At 46.3% G+C, this 23,121-nt stretch overlaps 1 protein-coding gene across 2 annotated transcripts; it reads left to right on the top strand.

The window, feature by feature from the left end:
• Positions 1-1,388: 1,388 nt before the first annotated feature.
• On the top strand, positions 1,389-22,866 carry pals2b (protein associated with LIN7 2, MAGUK p55 family member b). Of its 2 annotated transcripts, none has more exons than XM_071529296.1 (14): positions 1,389-1,472; positions 8,155-8,223; positions 11,389-11,705; positions 15,155-15,255; positions 16,171-16,323; positions 17,062-17,214; positions 17,491-17,718; positions 19,037-19,168; positions 19,327-19,423; positions 19,784-19,852; positions 19,948-20,109; positions 20,639-20,841; positions 21,086-21,214; positions 21,565-22,866. In XM_071529296.1, exons 3-14 carry the CDS (start codon positions 11,561-11,563, stop codon positions 21,739-21,741), a joined length of 1,749 nt encoding a protein of 582 aa, XP_071385397.1. In that variant the 5' UTR covers positions 1,389-1,472; positions 8,155-8,223; positions 11,389-11,560; the 3' UTR covers positions 21,742-22,866. The 2 variants fall into 2 exon arrangements, with proteins under 2 accessions (XP_071385397.1, XP_071385398.1); XM_071529297.1 differs by having other exon boundaries at positions 15,155-15,273.
• Positions 22,867-23,121: the final 255 nt, after the last annotated feature.

The following is a 23,121-nucleotide window of genomic DNA, read 5'->3' as shown; positions in this document are numbered from 1 at the left end:
AACAGGGCAAGTGCAGTGAAAGCACATTTGAACTGAGTCTAATAACCGCGAATGGTTGCCCTGAGAGCTTTTCACGGACAGGGAAACATTTGAAGCGCGCCAATTGGGTAGATAATGGCGCACTCTTGTGGCCATAACGCTAAGTACTACTCCGAAACTAAATGGAGAGGAGAAAACACATTTCCAGGAGCATTATTGCAATTATACGAGTGGTTAGCATAACCTGGCATCAAATCAGCCCAAGGGCCATTAAGCTTATTCGTTCAGTGCATTTGTCAAAAAAGAAGGTGGTCTCAAAGCACAGAGTCAGCAGTTATGGGGCACGGGCACAGTGTATGGTGACGAAATGTTAGGAAGAAACATGGAGAGGAACTAGACTCAAGGATACTGTAAGTCTTAGTTCAGGTTTTTGGTATTCATGGTGATTCATCATTTCCCCACAGGCTGGAACAAGTATTTAATCAGTTGTACATAATATAATACAAACACCCGGTCATTGCCAACGCTCATCGACATCATTTCCATATCAATGAATTGGAAACTTCAAAGATTTTACATCCCCCCCCCCCCCCTCTCTCTCTCTCTCTCTCCACGAAAGGCTTGGATTCTCTGTGGTGTGAAGATGAAAGCAGAGTCGAAACGAATGCGGACAGTGCAGGGAACCTGGTCAAACTTGCCACTGTGGGACAGAATTCCTAATCCCCCGCTCTAATTCCCTGTTAATCTCGAAATGTATAATTCCCCTCAAATTTAATTACAGTAATTGAGCACGCACGGCCGTGGTGTGGAACTGCTCTTCTAACCTTCATACATTGTTTTGGCGTGTGGATATACCAGTGGCTCCTACAGAAAAAAATCACTAGCCTAATATTGCCATAATATTCCTATAAGGATTTGTGTGTCTATGTTAGCCTACTTGACAGTGATTTTATAGTGGCCCTGTACTTTTATAGTATTTTTTTTAAACTCCCGTCGCTATAACATTCCTATAAGATTTCATCGTGTATCTCTGATAGTCTATAGCAAGTTAATAGTGATCTTGTCGCACTTTGTTTTTTAATTTCTATAATATTCCTATAATGTAAGAGGGACTTTTGCTGTGATCTTTTTGTATCCGTCACAAATTGATGACTTTTGTTCTTTTACATAAGGAATATTAATGCATTTGAAATCATATGAATAAAATATATTTATGTGAATGGATGAGCGCATGACAATGTAATATTCAATGTATCAATTAGTAACATCATGAAAGAGGTTACTACAATGTACTCAGTTATGCGAGGGTTGAACCTCGACTTGCATTGGTCTATGGCATATGACGTCACTGAAAGAGGCGGGGCCTTTTAGTTTGATTGGCACCGTATTCTCTGGTAGTCTGCTGCGGGACCAGGACAGACAGCTGAGGGGGGTTTGAATGTCCAACCGGGACAGTCGGTGGACTACCGCGAACTCACACGCACAATAAACAGGTAAGACACTGCTCATGATCATATTCAAGACTTGCCAATTCAAATTCACGCGTTCCCTCGCATGCAAATGAAAGAGAAAAACACTTTGCCGTGTTTAAGGTGCAGCAAGACTTTGACAGAAGGAAGCTTCCCCCCATAGAGCCCGCTCTGCCGTGAGAAAGGCTTGACTGTGTGCGTTGAGCGCCTATTGTGAAATCGGACGCGTCCCTTTCCTTTTTCCTGCATGTCCTGAGGAAGGATACAGTGGCCGGGTTGTAGGTTGTAGCCGTAAGTGTGCGCACGCCACAATGGCTCGGATGGGTAACAAAAATGGCCGCACGTGTGGTGGGATCAGTGTGAATTTACAGTTGTCTGGACAGCCAAAACGGCGCAACCATTTGGCACGGATGTGGCGCATGGACCAGGCGCACGGATCTGACTGGCGCACGGATCTGACCGTGCGTCAGAACCGTGACATATGGATCCGTGGGGAGAGAAAAGAGCTGTGGGTTAGTGCTGACAGGATGAGTGCTGCTAGGCGGTTGGGACGCGCCACCGTCCCAAAATGATAGACTGCAATATCTACCAGCAGCGGGGTGGTGGACTTAAGAAAACACGGGGAGCGCACTTACTACAACGCAGCACTGAGCCACGTACAGTAGTACCCGCGCCAGGGAAAACGTTTTGTCTTCTGGCAACGCTTTCACAATAACAAGGCATTGTTTGTATCGAGCTGATGCTGAATGAAAAGGGAGAGGGGAACCGGTGGCTTGGCACAGGCTGCCCGACCGGAGGCGCAGCCAGACGGTGCTATTGATTTTTTTTGTCCTCCACTGAGATGTATGAGTGCACCATCGAATAATAATGTACTAACACAATGTCAAAGCCAATTTATATGAGTGCTTAATCGAAACATAAAACCATGCATTTATCACAACGGGCTGCGGCTTTCAATGAACCTTAGTGCACTTCCACGCTCAGGAGCGCGGGGTCACTTGGCGAGGCCCATAAGCTGTTTAGCCTCGTGCACGTGATGGGGGAAGCCCATGCATATACGCAACATCCTTGGGGATCCTTAGGGAGGGGCTAGGACAGGCCACTAGCCCATCATGCCACCTGAGAAGGCCACCGTGGATCCTGTTGCAGCTAAACTAGAGTTTATGGGTCTTTCTCTCTTCCTTTTCATAGGATAATAGGGCTTAATTAGATTTGTTAAAGCTAATAGGAAGAACAAAATGGGGAAAGGAAGGAGACCCAGACCATTTAGTGCATTAGAGCAAATCGGCAGTCCCTGGACCAGAGTATTCATTCAGCCATATGGGAGGCAGGGCTCCGAAATGACCTTTACTGTAGGCGGAATAATTTGGTACAAAGTTAAGGTGTAAGTCCTCATATGCACGGTCAGCAGGACAGGAGAAACATGAACTTCAAGTTTAGCATGTGCATGACTGTAAATCATGGTGGAACATATGAGAGATGTCAGTGAGTCATGCAAAGACCAAGCCCAAGGACTCAGAGGCATCTACTTTTCCATTATTAATACGCAGCTATGGGAGGGACAGAATGGGGAAAAGGAGGAAGGAAAGGGAGAGATACACATACACACACACACACACACACACACACACACACACACGTACCTGGAGTGACTCAAACCTCCCAGGGATGAGCAACAGATGTATCAGAGGGCAAACACCGCAGTTATCTCCACACCTATAATCAACTCTCCCTCCCCAGCAGCACTCTACACCACCGGTAGATTTGATACAAAGCTGACCCCCGACCTGTTATTATGAGCTAATTCACTGCCAGGAAAACACATGACTAATTGACCAACCCACACAGAGAAGAACAATTATGTTGAATCGATCTGAACTTTTGTGTGAGCATAGCTAGTTGCCAAGAGTAAGCATATGTATTTGTCAGTTTTTGCTGCAGCCCGGTGCTGATTCATCGAATTCCATCTACCACTAAGGCCTTAAAGGGGCATACCACTGCAGATAAACAATAAATTATATTATCTGCACTCCATAATGCGGTTCGATCTTACATAGAAAGCACCTTCTGCTCTCCCATTGGCTGACACAAGGAAGAGGAGCTGAATCTGTGATGCCACGCTGTTATAAAACTCCACAGAGAACACATTAGAAAAGATGGGAAAGGTGACCGAGGCAGTATCTAGGACACCTTTGAGAGGGTAACGACACATTTTCTGACAAAAACTCATCTGCACCAAGATCATATAAAGTTCATGTGGTTGTAAAAGTTCAGGCAAGCATTCCAGGAATGTACCAAATCAAAAGTAACATTCATTTTCCCCACAACAGCTCCAGACCGCAGGTTATAGTCTTGGTTCTATGGCTTCTAGCTTTAGGAGGAAGTTGGGGATAAGGGATAATACATGTGAATTCTTAATCCACTTTAAAAAAATATGAGATGAACTGGTTGTTGCTGGTGAACTTAGTTGGTGATGAATGGTAGAAGCCTTATTTCACCCTGCTGTCCTTACATAACAGGCTGCGTTGGAAAGATACACTTTTAACTCTCATTTCTTTTCCTTAGTCCACTCTCTTCCTCTCCCTCCCTTCTCACCATCAACATTTTTTATCATCCATCAGTTTTCTCATTTGCAGTCATGTTAAGTGCAGTTGCATCACCCCCACCCTCCCACAACACTCTCTCTCTCTCTCTCTTCTCTCTCTCTCCTCTCAATACTAATAGTCAGTAATAGGCATCTGGGAGGGGAGAAGAGGCTGAGGAGAGGCAGGCATGGTCATGTGAGGCGATGAATTATGTCATGGGGCGCTCATTAAGATCGCTGCTCATTAAGCGCAGAGGGCTTTGACGAGCTGCAGATGTAATCACGTCTTCCAAAGCGACGTGCCAAACCGCAGACATCCCAGAAATGTGCGTCGGTTGTAACATCACCGAAGAGTTGAATGAGATAATTTTTGTGCGGTGACGCAACGACGGGCGTGTTTGTGTTTAATGGTAATAATCTGGATAGCAGGTGAAGAGTAGAGATAAGTACCCACATGCAGTATAGTTGCTGGATTGGGCATGAATCAGCAGAAAGTTGGTAAAAGCTGCCGTCTCACCATTTATTGCGACGAAAACTCCCAATTTTTGTCACAATAAATGGTGAAACGGCAGCTAGGAGTGTGCTGATTTCATCAACTTTCTATAGACAGCAGCATCAACAGCTGCAGTGATGATGGAGTGATAACTATAGTGAAAAAAAAACATAATTATGATAAGTATTACGCTGATAATAATGGGCTAAGATGGCCATCTTGGTGGTAGCAGTGTAATCCTCTTATTGAGGGGCCATGCTAACACATGGAGTGACCTACATATGGTTTGTCTGGAGGCAGGGGGTGATGGGTGAGTGGCTGGACGGTGCGGGGTGTGGGGTATTCATATTCATAGCCAATCACACACACACACACACACACACACACACACACACACACACACACACACACACCGCTTCCCCCACTATCCTGCGCCCCCTAGCACTCAGCACCAAAATGGAGTCACACAGTCAGTGGGCAGGCTGTAGCTGTGCTCAGCAACGTTCCCTAATTGCTCTTTGCTCCCCCAGGAGTCAGAGCAAGGCCCCGGCCCAGCGGGACGACATCTGGGCTCCCAGGCAAGATGGAGCTTACTGGCCTCCTTTGTGATTCTCAAGTCAGTGAGAGAAACCGAGAGTGACGGCTGCTCTGAGTGCCCTGCGCCTCTGGCTCTGTGCTGCACTGGGGGGGGGGGGAGAAAGAGAGAGAGAGAGACAGAGAGTGTGAGAGAGTCTGTGTGTAACAGAGAGAGAGAGAGAGAGAGAGAGAGAGATGGGTAATAGGGTCACCCTCACTTATTTGTTTTTGTCAGCCTACGTATCTGTGAATTGAAGTTGGAGGCCCTGTAGACTTGACTGTGTGTGTGTGTGTGTGTGTGTGTGTGTATCCCATGACCCCAAGGGATGCAGCGCACATTGTACTCCAACCAAGACTACTTGAAGCAAATTCACAAAAGGCATTGAGACAGAGGTAGAGTGAGATTTTCTGCTAGCGTGACTGTAACTGGAGGAATTACAGCCGTGCAGCTTGTGATGCCTGCCTGTGCTTTTCATGGCACACACACACACACACACACACACACACACACACACGCACACATGTGTGAGGCAGTGATGATCTCTTGCTGCGTTTTGTACAAAAACAGACCTGATCCTCCGTAATCCCTCTTTCATGGGCTGTCCGTCATCTGACTGCTTGGCAACCTGGGGCAGTGGGAGGGCGTTGGTTGGCTCGTCCCCTTCTGCGGACCAGCCAATGGCAGCCTGGATTGCTGGTGGCCACTTCCTGGTTATTCTCCCTCTGTTCCAGAAGGTGGAAAGAGGTGCAACAGGACATCAGGGGAGCCCAGAGTCCAGCGCATGCTCAGTGGCATGCGCTGGACTCACTATGAGACAGACTGACCTGGTCGTTGAAAGATTTCACCACATGCTGTAACCCAGTTCTTGGTCCTTGAGATGACCGGGCTTTTGCGTGCGAATGTGTGTGTGTGGGTCCATCCTTTCACATCTGTTCTATTTAAAGCAAATTCACATAAATCATTCACAGGCATTGAGACACAAAGACATAACAAGATTTTCTATTAGTAGAGGAATTACAGTCATCTCGCTGTTTGTAGAAACAGTGTAAATAGATTAGAAAGGCTTTTGTATTCAGAGACAGCCACTCCCTCCAATCTTTCTTCCCCCAAGACTCCTTCATCTGTTCCCTCTCCACCCTCTTCTCCTCCTCCTCTAATGCTTCCCCCTTTTTGAAAACATGAGAGGCTTTTCCCCCGCAACTCTACCTATTCTTTAAGGATTCATGCTCTCTCTCGCTCTGCTCCCCCATGACTGCTAATGTGTTTTTTATCTTTCCTGTGTGTATCCTTTACTATCTTTGGGGAGTTTGCTCTAAATCTCTGCTGCGCCTCCTCCCGAAATGCTCTCACTCACTCTGCCCCTCTTATTCTTTCCGCTAAAACCAGATTGTGACCCCTTTCATCTTTTTTTAGTCCGTTTTTTCCATCTCTCTATCTGTTTCCTCCCCCTTTTTTCCGCTCGGACCTTTGATTGGCCTAGCCCGGCTCCTGCTCCTGCTCCGCGGTGCAGATGATTTGATGAGGAATTGCCAGAGTGGCTTTGGCTCCATTAACATTCTTCCAAGGGATATCTTTCACTTCCAATGAGCGTGCCGCCCCTGATTGTAATCTGCGTTGCGTAATGAATCGACCTCTCAAGCCTTTCTGTCTCTCTCACACCCTCTTTCCTCCGCTCTCTCTTTCCCTCATGCAATAATGGACCAATTAGCTGCCAGTGAAAAGAAGAAAGCGTCCCGTAGAGTAAAGAGGGATGAAAGTAACATGGGATGAAGTAAAGGCCCGTGTCGGATAAACCACACCACCTGTTGTGATTGCCTATAACGAGCGTCGCAAATGTTAAAGCACTTGGGAACTGGCCTGATTGTGCAGAAGGGGACGTGTTGCCATGACCCAGACCAGGGAGGAACGTAAGGTCAAAGGTCAACTGAGGAGTTTGATCTCCTTCTGAGTGCGACAGGGGTTAATGGAAACAAATTGACAGACAGAGGCATTTTTTTTAAGCATTCAGCTGATGCTTTTATCCAGAGTGACTTACATTGAGTGAGCAGGTAGGGGAACAGGTAGACGCTCCAACAGGACTCTTGTCTTTTGCTGGGATAGAACCTGTGACTTTCTGGTTACAGGACGGTCTTCCCAACCACCAGGCTACCCTGCCCTCCTGAGAGTGAGAGAGAGAGAGGGAGAGAGAGGGGGGGAGAGAGAGAGACTCAGAGAGAGAGAGGGAGAGAGGGGGAAATGAACCATGTAAGAGTGATAATCTATTGTTTCGTGGGTGAGTGGAGGCATCGGTTATTTGTAATCACACTATTTCATTTTTTTTTGCTGGCTTGCATTTTCTAATGGTCCATTTCATAATAGTCTATTCAGAGGAGCACGGGCGGGCTCAGCGCTGCCAAACCTATGCGGTTTTATTAGAAAGATGATGTTTTAAACAATTTACTGTCAGTACCACAGGGACAGAGGGGGATGGGAGTGTGTGTGGGAGGGTCCTTTCTGCGTTTCTTGAGAAGAAGGGGGTAATGCAAAAATATCAAGCCATCTATGAGTGTGAGAGAGGTGTATGTGTGTGTCTTTGTGTGTATGTACATGATACAGAGAGGGTGTGTCTGCATGTGTGTGAGCCTTGTTGTGAATGAATATGTAGTGCCGTGTCATTAGTTTCAGAGAATAGTGATAATTTACTGTGTTGATGGCTTGGCGCCAGTTGATGATGCGAGCATCCTTGAATAGCTGAGGACAATGAATGATCCTCGATGGCTCTAACCATGGCTCGATCGTTCTGAAGGAACAACAGATTCCTCTCTTACGAGAGACAGGGATGACATACATGATTGTAACAATCCGTTGTGTGTGTGTGTGTGTGTGTGTGTGTGTGTGTGTGTGTGTGTGTGTGTGTGTATGTTTGAATGCTCACACGTGTGGGGAATGAAAACTAGTATGCAGGAATGCAAGTCTAACTAAATGTTTATACCTCAAAGATGAGCAGCTCCTTACAAACTTACTTACAGACTTACAGGCATCCCACTTATTCTCTCTCTCTCTCCCTCTCTAGGTCTCCAAGGTTGACTGATGAGCAGCCAGTAGGACCACTGGGAGGGTTGGGCTACACCAACCAGCACAGGTAAACACAACTTCCCCCCCTCTGACACACTGGAGACATTTAGGAAAATGTTCTATGCACACTGTGTGGATCTGGCTCTGGATCTGACAGTGTCTGGCTTCCCTACATGTGTTTTTGAACATACACTATGGGTTACAGGGTCATGACACTTGCTCAGCACTTGCTCAAGGACCATGTCAGCATTTATCTAAAAAACAGAAAAACAGTTGAAGTTCCAAGGTTTTCATATGACAACAGTGGATGTATATAAGTACATGTAAGAACATGTATTGCATATAAACCCTACACCAGGGCCTGGGAGAGTACTGGATTATGATTGGCTGGAGGGGCATCTATTAAGTTCTTGGCCTCAGGGTCATCTATTCAGAGTACAGCTTGTTGGGAACCATGTCTTATATTTTTGTCAGTATGGGTCAAGTTAAATTTACTGCTGTAAGCTTCCTCCAGCTTGCTACAGAATAGTTTATTAATAATAACACAATTAATGAGAAGAAGATCACCCAATTTTCTCAACAGACTCATTGCTAAGAAACAGCATCACGTGGAGTTTGGTGATCAGTTCTTTTCCTAAAATCTGTGGTGATATCCCATGATGCTTTGTTATGGACAGTGCTGTTTTCTCCTCTCACAGCTGTTCTGCCACAGTCAAACTCTGTGTGACATCGGCTCTCATCTTCTCTTTTTCAAAAGGGAAACAATTGGATAGCCTCATGTGAAAGACTGTGAACTGGCATTTGTTGTGAGGCTCATTTATCTTATTCTCCACTGATAATAACAATAATTTAATACGCTATTGATCACCGCAGGGAAATTCCCCCCCCCCCCCCCCCCCCCCCCCCCCCCCCCCCCTCCACAGAGAGGTCAGAGGTCAGGCGCTGCTACAGAACAGCACTCCTGGAGCTGGCAGGGATTCAGTGTCTTGCTCAAGCAGGGTGGATGTTTCCCAATACAGGTCTTAAACTCAGGTTGCCTGGTTGAAGTGGTCTCTTTAACCACCCACTAGGCCAGTGGTTCTCAACCTGGGGGTCAGGACCATCCAGGGTTCGTGAGATAATTTTGGGAGGTCACAAGATGATTTATGGCATAGGAAAAAAATAAATATTTTTTCTGTACAAATTTATTATCATGTCGATCTTTTCTTATTTTTCTCTCATTTTTGCTTTTTTCTTGTGAAATACTGAATTGTTCCGCCTCTAGGCCTCCTCTCATAATCAAATGAAACGACCTGAAAAGGGAAAATCATTCTTTGGTTGAACTGTTCACCACTCTGCATATGCAGCCCGTGACGGGGCATCGCTTGGTTTTAAGGGATCACAGTTGAGAACTGCTGCACCAGGCCACCCTGTTGCCCTACTGTACAACAGCAAACCATTGCCAAACCAGGCGATGTATCATACTGTAGACATGTAGAGATGTTTTAACAGTGGATATGGTGAGAGAGAGAGGGAGAGATTCTGTAATCCCGTGCTTTCGTGGCCGGATTAAAATCCCGCGTCGGAGTTGGGGGAGGGGCTGACTGGTGGTGGTGAAGGCGGGGTGGAGGGCGGGGCGGGGCGGATTAAATCCTACAGATCATCTCCTCTTACAGTTCAGCTGCGTCACTGTGGGAAGGGCTCCATGGAGGACGCAAAAGGGGAGGAGTCTTATCTTGGATGACTGTAAACCCCGGGCTGTATGGGCTGGCTCTGTTTGCTTGTACATCTTGATGGCCTTGGTATGGCAACAGATGGGGGGAGCGCAGCCACAGAATCTCTGCTGCGTTCTGGCAGTTGTGTCATGTTATATAATGTTGTAGCTGTTGTGGGTAGACAGATGGGTTGGAGGTATGAAAGGGTTGAATGGGTCAGACAACGATTTTTAATCACAGATAATATGACTGTAACTCACAGATCTATGCATCAGCACTCATTAAGGACTCTCTGGCTCCTTTCATTCAAACACTGCCTTGCTTTAATGTGTTAATCCATGCATACTTTGTCCAATAATAATAATCTGCCATCCTGTTCGCATAAAACAGGGCAGAATGTCTAGAAGGTAGTGCACCCAGTGCCGAGCCCAAACATATTTAGGTGCATGGGTGTCCTTCTTATGCTTGTGCTGCTGCACCCCCAAAAATGTGCATACAGCTCCATTGACTTAGAGAAAAGCAGGCAGAAAGGGGACATTAATTCAAAGAGGGAACGAGAGAGAGAAACAGCTTCTATCAGGCTGACACATGCTGCTCGGGGAGGCGGCCGACTGCTGAGGGAATTCGTACCAACGCAATCTGCACACGCTGAGAGATTCTGCACACTACTGCGGCAGGGTGCCAACTAGTGGACTGTCCAAACGCAGAGCAGTGTGAATGACCCCCTGCCTGGAGGAGAGAGAGAGAGAGAGAGAGAGGGAGAGAGAGAGAGAGATAGAGAGGGAGAGAGAGAGAGAGAGAGAGAGAGATCGGAAGGGGTGGTTAAGGAGTTCGTTTGAAGGTAGGGGGCAAGAAGGGGGAAAGAATGGGAATCTAGGGTCAAGCCCCTTCAGTAACACTTATGTAAGATTACTTACATAATGACACAGCCAACTGGTGGGTGGGTGGGTGTGTGTGTGTGTGTGTGTGTGTGTGTGTGTGTGTGTGTGTGTGTGTCCCTCTGTCTAGACAAGAGGGGGTGCACGACTTTGGGCGGGGTGGAGACAGGATCGGGGAAACAAGAGGAGGGGTACTCAAGCAAGCCCTCAACAGCAGGAGAGGATTGTGGGATTATGTGTGTGTGTGTGTGTGTGTGTTCAGCGGGGTGGGTGAGGGTTAGGAGAGGAAGGTATTAAAGCCAGTGTCGAGGGAGGGGACTGACGACCACTGAACGCGTGTCCACATCTGTGTATGCGAGCCAGCTATCTACCTCCGTCTCTCTCTTCTTATCTCTCTTCTCTCTCTCTCTCTCTGTCTTTATGCCTGTCTCTCTGAACGTGTCTCGTCCTTATCTTTGCCACCTCCACCTCTCCCCCTCTTCCCATCTTTCTTCCTCCTCACCGCTCCTTTTTCCTCCTCGTCTCTTAATATCCCCCTCTTAATCCCACTCTATTGTGGCTCTCTTTGTGTCTCTCTCTCTCATTCTCTGCCCTCAATCCCCTCTCTCCCTCTCTCTCACATTCTCTCCTTCTGTATTCTCTCTGTTTCTGGGAGTTTAGCGGGTCAGCGGTGCCAGAGACGAGGATTGGAGGCGGAGGACAGAAGACACAGTTGCAGCAGAACTACTGTCGATCTCGGGGCGCTTTACTAGTGGTTAGCGTTAGCGTACGTGTGGCAGCAGGAGGGAAGAACAGCAGGAAGGAAGGAAGGAAGGGAAGAAGGAAGGTGGTGATGGTGATGGCTATGGAGGATGCCTGTCCCAATGGGGTGCGGGAGGAGGAGGTGACGCCCCCTGCCGATGTGGCCGCCACAGGACAGCCTGCCGGGGAGGGGCCCCCCGCCGCCCAGCCCACCCAGGGACCAGATCCGTCTGGAGGTGAGGAAAGCGGGAAGAGGAGGGGTGTCCCATATTTAGGAAGTAGGACAGATGGATAATATGGAGATACTGTAGTTTGTGGCTGGGTGTTTTACGAATGGAGACGGGAGAGGGATTGATGGAAGGGTTGTTTGAAAAATGTATAATCCACAGATTAGAGTTTGGAGGCAGGCTTGGTTGCCAGGTATTGTAATCTTCCAGCAGTTGTGATAGAAAGCTATAGCAGTGTGGGGATAAAGACTTGGCGGAGATGCAGCTGCCACATTTTTCTATCATCCAGAGAGATATGGGTTTTGACAATCCTTTGGAAGTGTTTTTGGTGAGAGGGGGGGGGGCTTTTTTTCCTCCGGACATGGTTTGTTTTGTCAGCCCTTAACCTGCGCCGCTGAAACCTGTTTTGATATGAGCGGTTTCACTTTTGCTCTAGTCAAGGTGAGAGCTGCAGTTCTCAGATGCTCCAGATCTCCATCTGTGAGCAAAAGAATTATGTTATCAGGTATAGTACGGGTTTCCAGATCTTTGCTCATGGGATTTGTCCTGCATTCCTGGAGAAATAGAGTTAGGAATTCGTAAGCATTCACGGCATTGATATTCACCGCACGCCACAGGGTTAGGTGGAGAGAGGCGTTTGGCAGACTGAGGACTGAGGACAAATAGAGTGCCACAGGGGGAAGACTTAAGTACAGGTACAGCAAGATGAGACATTATGTGGATGAATGAAACATCTGGAAAAGTCTCTAAAAGTATCATTGTCTACTACTGTAGTCTCTTAGCTTTTATAACTCCTTCAGGCTTCGTAGAGCTGGCACCTGCCTGTTTCTGCATGCCATATTCCATAGGATTATAAAGATTTCATGTAGGAGGCTTTAGTCCATCTCCCATACCCCGCTGGGTAGAAAAGCATCTCTTGGTTGCTTGTGGGTTTGAGTAATGTACACACAAGCACACGTGGCAGGGGGCGGTAGACTGGCCGGGATGAACAAACATTCCTGTGGTCGGGGACACAGTGACACAATGATCTGACCAAGAGGGCAAAGGTCAGCGTGGAGTGCACAAACAAGAATCAGGCAGGATCCAACTGGTGTGTGTTTGTGTGGGTGGATGTGTGTGTGTTTGAGGTTTTTGTAGTCAGATCTATTCGAATATGAGAGGTTAGTTTTGACTTTGGGTCCTCTGCTTCAGGGTCTCCTGTGTCACATAATGTTTAGAGAGGTGGTTGTGGTGAAGTAATATTACACACACACACACACACACACACACACACAGCGCAGTGCAGCACAGCGCAGCACAGCACAGCACATTTTAGACTTTTCAGTAGACTCTTGACAGAAGTACAGTTATGCAGTTATACGTGTGTGTGTGTGTGCGTGTGTGTGTGTGCGTGTGTGTGAAAACTCAGCTTTCCTGTGGAATTTTAAAGCACATTATAGTTTTCTGAGTTTCAGGAGCTTGGGCCATTACTATTCATAAGTGTGTGTGTGTGTGTGTGTGTGTGTGTGTGTGTGTATGTGTGCTTGTGTGTGTGTGTTATTGTGTGTCAGTGTACATCTGCAATCAAGGGGGTGGTGTAATGCTTGTTTTTATGCTTGCACACGGTTGTGTGTGGGTGAGTTTACTACAATTACAGCTCTGCTTTGAGACTGTGTATTTATTCTGGCTTGTGAGGGACTGTGTGGGTGCCACAATAGGAACAAACTAGCCTATTCCTATATATATATATATATATATATATATACATAAAAGTTTTAGACTGTCTTTCTGTGCTTTCATGCAGTAAATATGTGTTTATATATGTTGTTTTACGGGTGTACAGTCAGGGTTAATAGTCTGCAAAGCGGTTTTAAACTCACTCCCTCACTTGCCCTTCTTAAATAGGATCATAAATATTTAAGGTTTGTTTTTGCATGGAGCCTACTGTTTATGCAGTCTGTCTGTGCTCTCTGGCAGCACACCGTGCCCCGTCTTCCCCTCACTGTGAGGTGATTTGTGTCTTCACCAGCCTCCCTGTACCCTCTTAATCATACAGTTATGCTAATAGTGTATGTATGATGAATAGATATACAGTATCTTTTGCGATACAAAATGACATTGTCAAGCTGCGGTATGACTGATTTGACAGTTTTTTGGATGCAAAAGGGAAGAGAGATTCATCATTTATGAGTGAAAGGTTTCATTCCAAAACGGCATATACATTTTGGAAAAAATGCTAACCCAAGTTTATTAATCAATATTTTGAAAAGTGCAGATGATTCATTTTTGCCTCATCATGACCTAGCAACGTCAACAGTATTTCATAATGTGTTTCTTTCATGGCAGCAATTATTTGTAAGAGTCTGTAACACCTTTTTCAAATGAGGAGATTTTTTTTTAACAAAACTCAAGTATTACTTGACTTTAGGACATGGAACATGAGCTAAGGCTAAAGAGTAATAGTAGACTAGTAGAGTAAAAATATAGAGTGAGTGTATGAGAGAGAGAGAGAGAGAGAGAGAGAGAAAAGTCTCATGGTGATTCAACTGTTTACCAGTGCTGACTGGACGTATTTACTACCCACATAAGTGTATAAACACACAGCACACTCACACACACAGTACACACACACACACATGTTCCCAGGGCTTTAAATGTCTTACATGGGCTTATATGGGCTTTCAGACCCTGGCATTAGGGTGTTAGCTTGCTGATACCTACAGAGTCTCTCTGTCTCTCTCTCTCTCTCTCTGAGCACAAGACAGGACAGGACACTCAATGGAGTTCATTTGTTTGAGAACATTTGAATCTGTAAAACTGATTTAATGGACTTATTCCTGGACTTATCCCGTCATTTTGTGCTTCGGCTTTGTACATAAACATTATTAACAGCCAATGGACTGCAAGCTGGTTCCAAACTAAACACAAACATAGGTCATTCTGAACTGACTAGTCTGACCTCCAGATGGAGCACACAAGTGCTGGATTTTAGATTGAATTTGATGTTTTGGACCATCAGCTTGTTAGTTGTCTACAGAACTACCCAGGAAGAGAGTGAATCGACCACAATCATGGCCGATCAAGGTCGCAAAACTTTTCAAAACTTGTCAAAACTACGGAAGGGGCTTCTTAGCATCATTATATAGCACTAACGTATTAGAAATTGCACTCTCACTCTCTCTCTCTGTCTCTCTCAATTTGAATTACTATAACTACTATTTTTTGTTATTGTTTTGCTTAGACTGTGTAACATCGGAGTTAGAGGCTGGTCTGTGTGAACTGCTCACCCTCTCAGCCACAACAGTGTCTCTTAATGTCATCTTTGCTTTGCATGACTTTCACGCATGGTTAACTCTCTCTCTTTCTCTCTGTCTCTCTCTCTCTTTCTCTCTGTCTCTTTCTCTCTGTCTCTCTCTCTCTGTCTCTCTTTCTCTCTCTCTCTCCCTCTCTCTCTCTTCCTTTCTCACCCCTCTGTCCAGCCATGCAGCAGGTGTTGGATAACCTGGGCGAGCTGCCTACCTCCACGGGGGCCAAAGACATCGACCTGCTCTTCCTGCGCGGCATCATGGAGAGTCCCATTGTACGCTCCCTCGCCAAGGTAGCACACACACATAGGTAGGGCTGAGCAGCACAGAGATGAACTGCTAGCCAGCTCCCCGCCCTGCTCCGCTCCCAGCAGCGCTCTGCTTGCTGTGGCTAAGGTGCTCAGGTACAGTAAGGCTTCCACTAACACACAGCGCTCAGGATGCAGCGCACGTTGATTCATCGTTAAACCAGTGCACACATCCTGTCAGTGACAAAATGGTACAGCTTCAGTGATAAAAGGTGCAACGGTGCAACTTTTTCACTGACAGTGCACGCACTGCCATGCCTCTGCACACAGACTGGCTTTCCTTTTCTGTTTGCACACACACCCACCCACACACACACACACACTCCCTCACAGCTGTAGCAAATGCAGCATGTAGTAAGGTCAGTTAGAGGGCAGCTGTAGTCCCCGCTAGACTGGCTGATGTCATTCTCTGCCATCTGACTTCCACTGGCGCTCTCCCAGCTTTCGTCTCCATTAGTCTCCATTTTAAAATCTGTGGAGTGAAGACAATTTCACACCAGCCTGGGCCACGGGCTGGCAGGCCAGTTAAAACTTTCATCCTTGAAAAGAATTTAATTTAGAGACAACAGATGATTAGACTTAATAAACTCCTTTGACTTTAACAAGTAAACGTGAGTCAGACAGTGGCTTGCTTAATCTGAACAATATAACTACATGTAGAATCCAATACAATGTCATCAAACACTAGCACACGATCCCCTTTGAAAAATGGTGCAGGAAAAACTCCATTCATTCAACTCTTACACAACTAAACAGAGACTACTAAGAACCAGTTTAAGAGAATCACAAGAACAACACAACTACAATCTATCCCAATTCTCTTCCACATCTGTGACCGGCACTCCCTGACCTTTAACCTCTGGCCCTGTCCGTCCCTCGCAGGCCCACGAGCGGCTGGAGGAGGTGAAGCTGGAGGCGGTGCAGGACAACAACGTGGAGCTGGTGACGGAGATCCTGGGCGACATCAACAGCCTCAGCGTGAAGGACGACAGCGCGGCCGAGCTGTCCAGGATCCTCCAGGAGCCGCACTTCCAGGTGAGACAGAGGGACACAAATACACACACACACACACACACACATAGGTACGCAACTGGTTTGTAGTACTGCTGTTCTGTGTTATGTGAAGACCAGAATTCTGTAACACGTTTATATGCACCAGGGTTTAGCTTTAAAACCCTGGGCTTAGTGTCCAGTACAGTACAGTACAGTACATCGAACCTTAAAATCAGCCCATAATTGTAATGTTTTGATTGTAGTTATAGTAGTACAGAGCCGATGTTTTGGATCCCATCCTCATACACCACTAGAACACTAACCTCTATCCCGGGACCTACCGGGGGATAGACAGGCTACACAGGCTAGACCAGTAGGAGTTCGATTTTTGAGCCGAGCAAAGCCTCTGCACCAATCAGAGCCCTCTGTGCTGTAAGCTCAAGGATAAGACCCTGTTGACCTACTGAGAGAGAGAGAGAGCGAGGGAGGGAAAGCTCGAGAGGGGAGAAGAGAGAGAGCAAGTGAGGGAAACAGATATTACATCATGTATTGACTGTATGAGTTTACACACTTGATGTTATGTTTTCACCCCTGTCTGTCTGTCTGTTAGTTAGCATTTGGCTGAAATTTGATAACTTGCTGATAACTTGATGAAGTGCTGATGGGAAGATCCGACATCCGACAATTCATTCCTTAAAACATCTAGTCGCCATTTCCTTGACATGTTTGAGCATCGCTAACGTCCTCCGCTCTCCCTCGCTCTTTCTTCACCTCTCTCAGTCTCTTCTGGAGGCGCACGACATCGTGGCCTCCAAGTGTTACGAAGTCCCGCCCCCGGCTGAGATGGCCAATGACGCGGCGGTGAACAGCGCTCTGATGCAGGCCGACGCCGTGCGCATGATTGGCATCCGAAAGAAGGCTGGAGAGCCGCTGGTGAGGAGAGGCGGAAACCGTCTGGTTCTGAACGGGTTTGCATGTGTGTGTGTGTGTATGTGTGTGTGTGGATATAGATGGAGAGGAGAGGTTGTCAATAGAGTCAGAGTGAGTATGTGTGTGTAGATGTCATTGCAGTGGGATTGTGGGTGAAGTGAGTAAATGTGTGTGTGTAATGCATGCTAATGCCCATGAGCGGATATCGGAGGATAGACATCATCCCACTCATCCCTATTCTCTCCGTTCCTCACCCCTCACCCTGTCCTGTCCCCTCAGGGCGTGACGTTCCGCGTGGAGAAAGATGACCTGGTCATTGCCAGAATCCTCCACGGCGGCATGATCGACCGGCAGGGCCTGCTGCACGTGGGCGACATCATCAAGGAGGTGAATGGGAAGGACGTCGGCAACAACCCCACCGAGCTGCAGGAGATGCTGAAGGACTGCAGCGGGGGAATCACACTGAAGATACTGCCGAGCTACCGAGACGCTCCGGCCCCGCCACAGGTACACACACACACACACACACACAATATACACACATACACGCCTGTTCAGACACGCACCTAGTTATGTAATAGTTGCAGATGTTGGGCGGTGGTATGGGGCTGGTGATGTGTCCTACGGCCATCCCACAATCCCCTGCGCAGGAATGTGAACCCTGGGAGCCCTATTAATAACACTCCACATGCTATCTGGGTCAGATTCGCTCTTTCTTTCTCTGGGCACATGCTACACACACACACACACACACACACACACACACACACACACACACACACACACACACGCTTACTGTAATCTCAAGCTCTCTCACATGGAAAGTACAGTACATTTTTAGATATTTCCCCTCTAAAGCGGACATGCCCTCTCCAATGGTGCCTCCACCCGTTATGACTCTCAAGTTGTAAATTCCAAAGATATTATATATTCTAAACAAATAAACTTTTTTCACATGGAACAGGAATGCTAATAAGTCTTAAATGGAATGAATAGCAATAAAACGGAATGGGACATTATGTGCAATCTCCTCATGCTCTCTTGCTCAGGGCGTGATACGCAGTATATTTTACTGGCTTGTTTTATTGCTTCCTCTGGCTGCTTGTGTAAGCTAATACACTGACCAGAGTGCTTACCCCCTCTTGGCAAATGCCTCCGCTGTTGGCGCGGCGTGAAGGGCTGTATCGGGTGCAGCGTTAGACATCCAATGTAATGGGTGTGAATGAGCCACAATAACTAGGTGTCAGAATGTGTGAGACATTATGACGCTGACCTTAAGCCTCTTTGTTTTCCAGTCATGTGTGTGTATGTGAGTGCGTGTGTGTGTCTGTAAATGCGCCAAACTGTGCACCATATGTGTTTTGTATCCAAACATCAGCCTGACCTTAACAGAAGTAACACTTGGTGATCTTGTGGATTGTGAAAAATTAGTGAAGTCCTTAGGTCTATAGGTGCTCATTGGGAACAGGGATGAAATCTATAGAAAACTGAGATACTAGCTCTAAGATTGAAAGCCTCCTGTGAGAAAAAAAAAAGTAAATTCTCCAAGGTACTCTAAATCCAGTAAAGAGGGAAGAGACTAAAAACCTGAAATTTTAAAAGCCTTTATTGTCATGGCTTAGTGCCAACATGTTTCAACCATAATGTCTTCATCAGGGCAAGAAAAGCCTGATCTTTTTTGCATTTTTTTTTTTAAGTGTGCAAAAGAACCTCAACCACAATTAATTCCTGCAAAGACTCAAAAATTAGCTTTCAGATTTTGGCAGTGATCTCTCTCCGTATAGGGAGTCAGTAATGATGTGAAATCCACATCTCTTCTCCATAGGTGTACGTGCGACCACACTTTGACTACAATCCAGCCAGTGACAACCTGATCCCCTGCCGAGAGGCGGGGATGGCCTTCAAGAGAGGCGACATCCTTCAGATTGTCAACAGAGAGGATCCCAACTGGTGGCAGGTGAGGTGACGCACGTTGGCCTCACTGGTTCGGTGTTGGCCGCATCTCAATACGCCAAAGTCCTTTCCTCCACTGCTTTCCTTTGTGTTTCTGTCACTAAAGAGCACAGGGACACAAACAGCAGACTGATCTGTGAACTGATCTGTGATCTGTGCCAGGCATGCCATGTGGTGGGTGGCGCCACGGGACTGATCCCCAGCCAGTTCTTGGAGGAGAAGAGGAAAGCCTTCGTCCCTCGAGACTTTGATGGATCAGGTAGCTCGCTACATACATCTGTTGGTGGTGTCATTTCTTGCCTCTCACATTGTCTTAACACAGTGAGCGATGCTTTAGTTAGAGCTCACTTCCAAAGCTTCTGTTTCACTCTCTCTCTAAACCGATGCTGATGTAAAATAGTTGAATCCGTCTAATGTCTCTCTAGTGGGTTGTTGTCATAACTCTGTCACTTCTCTATTCCTACACCAGTCAAGAAGGATTTATGACAAGAAAGCCTGTGTAGCCATTATTACCAACAAAGATACACTCACAGAAAATGGTTTACTCCTGCCCCCTTGTGGCCAACTGGTGCAATAGCACAGATGTACAAGTGTAGAAATGTCCACTTGTGTGTTGTAGGTATCCTGTGTGGAACAATAACTGGAAAGAAGAAGAAGAAGATGATGTACCTAACAGCCAAGAATGCAGGTGAGAAGCCCGTTCACACATTCTACCATTGGCTGACCTCTTGAGTATCCTTTCTTCGGTTGGCTAACTGCTGTGCTGTGATTGTGATCGGACAGAGTTTGACAGACACGAGCTGCAGATCTACGAGGAGGTGGCGAAGATGCCGCCTTTCCAGAGGAAGACACTGGTTCTGATTGGTGCACAGGGAGTGGGCCGGCGCAGCCTGAAGAACCGATTGGTGGTCCTCAACCCCACCCGCTTCGGCACCACTATTCCCTGTGAGTACATGACACCAAGCCAAGACCGCTGTCTTCTTGGTTGTGCTATCCACTGCAGCCAATATTCCTATCTTTGGGAAACACATATCCAGTGTTGGAACTTCAGCAGCCATGGAAGCACAGAGATTTTGGCTAGTTTGACAAGTAGCTGGCTATTGTCAGACTATGGGACACCTCATTAACTATTCATACTGTCAACCAATCAGAGCATTAATTGAAACCTGGCATAGGTAACCAGGAAGTAGTGGAATTCTAAATCTGTTTGATTCTGTTGACAACCAAAGGGAGAGACTCTCAAAGGGTGTTAAGTCAAATTTCCACAGTGCTGACAGTTATAATAATTTGGGTAACTTTACATTAACAGGTCCTTTATTAAATTATACCATGAAATGAGAAATGCAGTTCTCATTGCACTGGACCTTTAAACTCTGAAGCATATTAGAAAGGTCCCAGTGGAAACAAACAGTGGAAGAAAAATGAAAGGAGAGGTAAAGTTCAAACATTTCAACTGAACCATCACTTCTTCTAGTCACCTCGCGGCGGCCCCGCGACGACGAGCTGGATGGAAACTCCTACCACTTCACCACGCGGCTGGAGATGGAGGTGGACGTGAAGGCCGGCCGCTTCCTGGAGCACGGCGAGTACGACGGAAACCTGTACGGCACCAAGATCGAGTCCATCCACGAGGTGGTGGCCGCCGGGCGCACCTGCATCCTGGATGTCAACCCACAGGTACGAGGCCCAGGGTTTAGAGTTTCAGAGGGGGCTGGAAGTGGAGAGATGTTTGGAGTGTTGGGAGTCTTCAGAAGATGACAGTTAAAATGTTTGTGGTAGATTCTGCATGTTTTACAGTGTTGAGAGGTTGATTTAAGGGAGGAGAACGATTTTGTTTTAAAGTAATGGGGGGATGTAGAGAGCAGAAACTTTACTCTCCACAATGCAAATTTTTGTGCCGTCGCCCGCTGTGTGTCTCCAGGCTCTGAAGGTGCTGAAAACAGCAGAGTTCATGCCCTACGTGGTGTTCATCGCAGCGCCGGAGTTCGACACGCTCAAGGCCATGCACAAAGCCGTGGTGGACGCAGGCATCACCACCAAGCAGCTCACGGTCAGTTCACACCCGCGCATGTGCGATAATCTCTTAGATGTAGAGATGAAGTAGCGATGAGATGAGATTAACTTTTTTGATTCTTGAGGGTAAATTTGATCATTGCAGCCATCTTAAAGATGATGATGATTAATGAGTGATGTGGCATTTTCCACAAGCTTTCAGATTATACTTATATACCTTATATACCTGATCTTATACAGCAGCAGGACTACACATAGAAGGTTAGGTTTATATCTTCATGCAAAGGAACATTCAAGTATGAAAGATTGAGTAAGGCACAGGGACTGAAGTCTTTTGCATAGACTGGCAAATAAAAACACACTCACCTGTCCTTTGTGTGTGTCCAGGATGTGGATCTGAGGAAGACGGTGGATGAGAGCGCCCGGATCCAGCGGGCTTACAGCCACTACTTCGACCTGACCATCGTCAACGACAACCTGGACAAGGCCTTCGAGGCGTTACAGGCCGCCGTGGAGAAACTGTGCACTGAACCGCAGTGGGTGCCGGTGAACTGGGTGTACTGAGGCCCGCCCCGGCCCCGCCCCGCCCCCGCCCCAACCGGGTCACACTGACCCGCAGGCATGCGTGTGTTTCTGACCGCAGAGGCCGAGGGAAGAGGAGCAGAGGGCAGCTTCGTCGCTGCAGATCCTTCTGCAAAACAAATATAAGAAAAGCAACTCCTCCTCTCTCAGCGGTCCTCTTCGTCTCCCCTCGGGCCTGCGCACCGTGCGACTTTTTTTCTACTCAAAACTCAAAGGGAAAGAGTGCTTATTTATTTTAGTGTTTGTAACTTTTTATGAAAGATCTTTCTATTCATACCAACGTGGAATTCCGATGAGAATTAAATTTAAAAAAAAAGCGTCTGGTCAAATACTTGGGCCATATTTTTTAATTAATTTATTGCTGTTGTTATGTTTGATTTTTTTTTTTAGTTGTCTCCCCCCCACCCCCCGAGATCAAATGCTTTTGTTTTTCCTTCACGGACACCCAGGAAGAGTTTGTTTATCGTTGCCATCGCAGCTTCAGAATGAAGACGAGGAGAAGCGACAGATGAATCCAGAACTTTGAGCAGTCTTGCCAAAGAAACCAGATAGTGTCACACATCAAGGCCATGTGGGAGAAGCCTCTGTAGCTGTGTTTTATCTTAACCTCCATACAAATGAATTCTCCACTGTTCTTAAGTAGCCTACCTTAAAATATTCTAGCACTGACGTCCATAGGATCATAAACTGGGCATAAATGAATTGGTTTGTACACATTTTTCCTCAAGTATGTAAAAGAAAAAGCTTTATAATGTACTTTCAACAGATCAAACACTGTGTCTGTGTTACACCAGTCTATCTTTAATTTTGTCTAGATTTGTTTTTGTTACACTAGTCTTTCATTGGTGTGGTGATTTCTAGAATTGTAGTGTTTGGTCACCCATGATCCTTTGTTTTATTTTCAGTTGTCCTGTCATCAGCCAGTGTGTCTAAACTGTGGCCATCACAATGTCATTGCCCATCCCTTCTACTATCTACATAAGCCAATTTGTTAGATGTTTTATATTTGTGAATGTGGCATATACCCTCGCTCCCCACACGGTCCTTATCTACAGTGTCGCAGTATGCCAAAGCCCTGATTATACTCCAAATAAAGTTTGAAATCCACCAACTGTATAATATGAATTTATAGTTTAATGTAATAGGAATCAAGGAACATCAAGTAAAATCAACAGGAAAAAAATAATTTTACACTGCCAAAAATATCCATCGTAAGTCATTTATTCTAGTATTGAGTTTTAAAATCTTATTTTTCTTAAAACAAGTGGAAAGAAATCTACCAGTGAGGTGAAATAATTTCATTATTTCTAATGCATATAAACTTTTATCAAGAAATTTGTGTGACATTGTTTTGTTACTAGC

Source organism: Centroberyx affinis, unplaced genomic scaffold (genome assembly GCF_046629955.1).
Source record: "Centroberyx affinis isolate AG114_WGS23_722 - 3 ecotype Tasmania unplaced genomic scaffold, CSIRO-AGI_Caff_v1 ptg001778l_1, whole genome shotgun sequence".
Taxonomy (NCBI): Eukaryota; Metazoa; Chordata; class Actinopteri; order Beryciformes; family Berycidae; genus Centroberyx; species Centroberyx affinis.
Note: the sequence above shows the minus strand (reverse complement) of the source record. Positions and strands in the feature narration are given on the sequence as shown.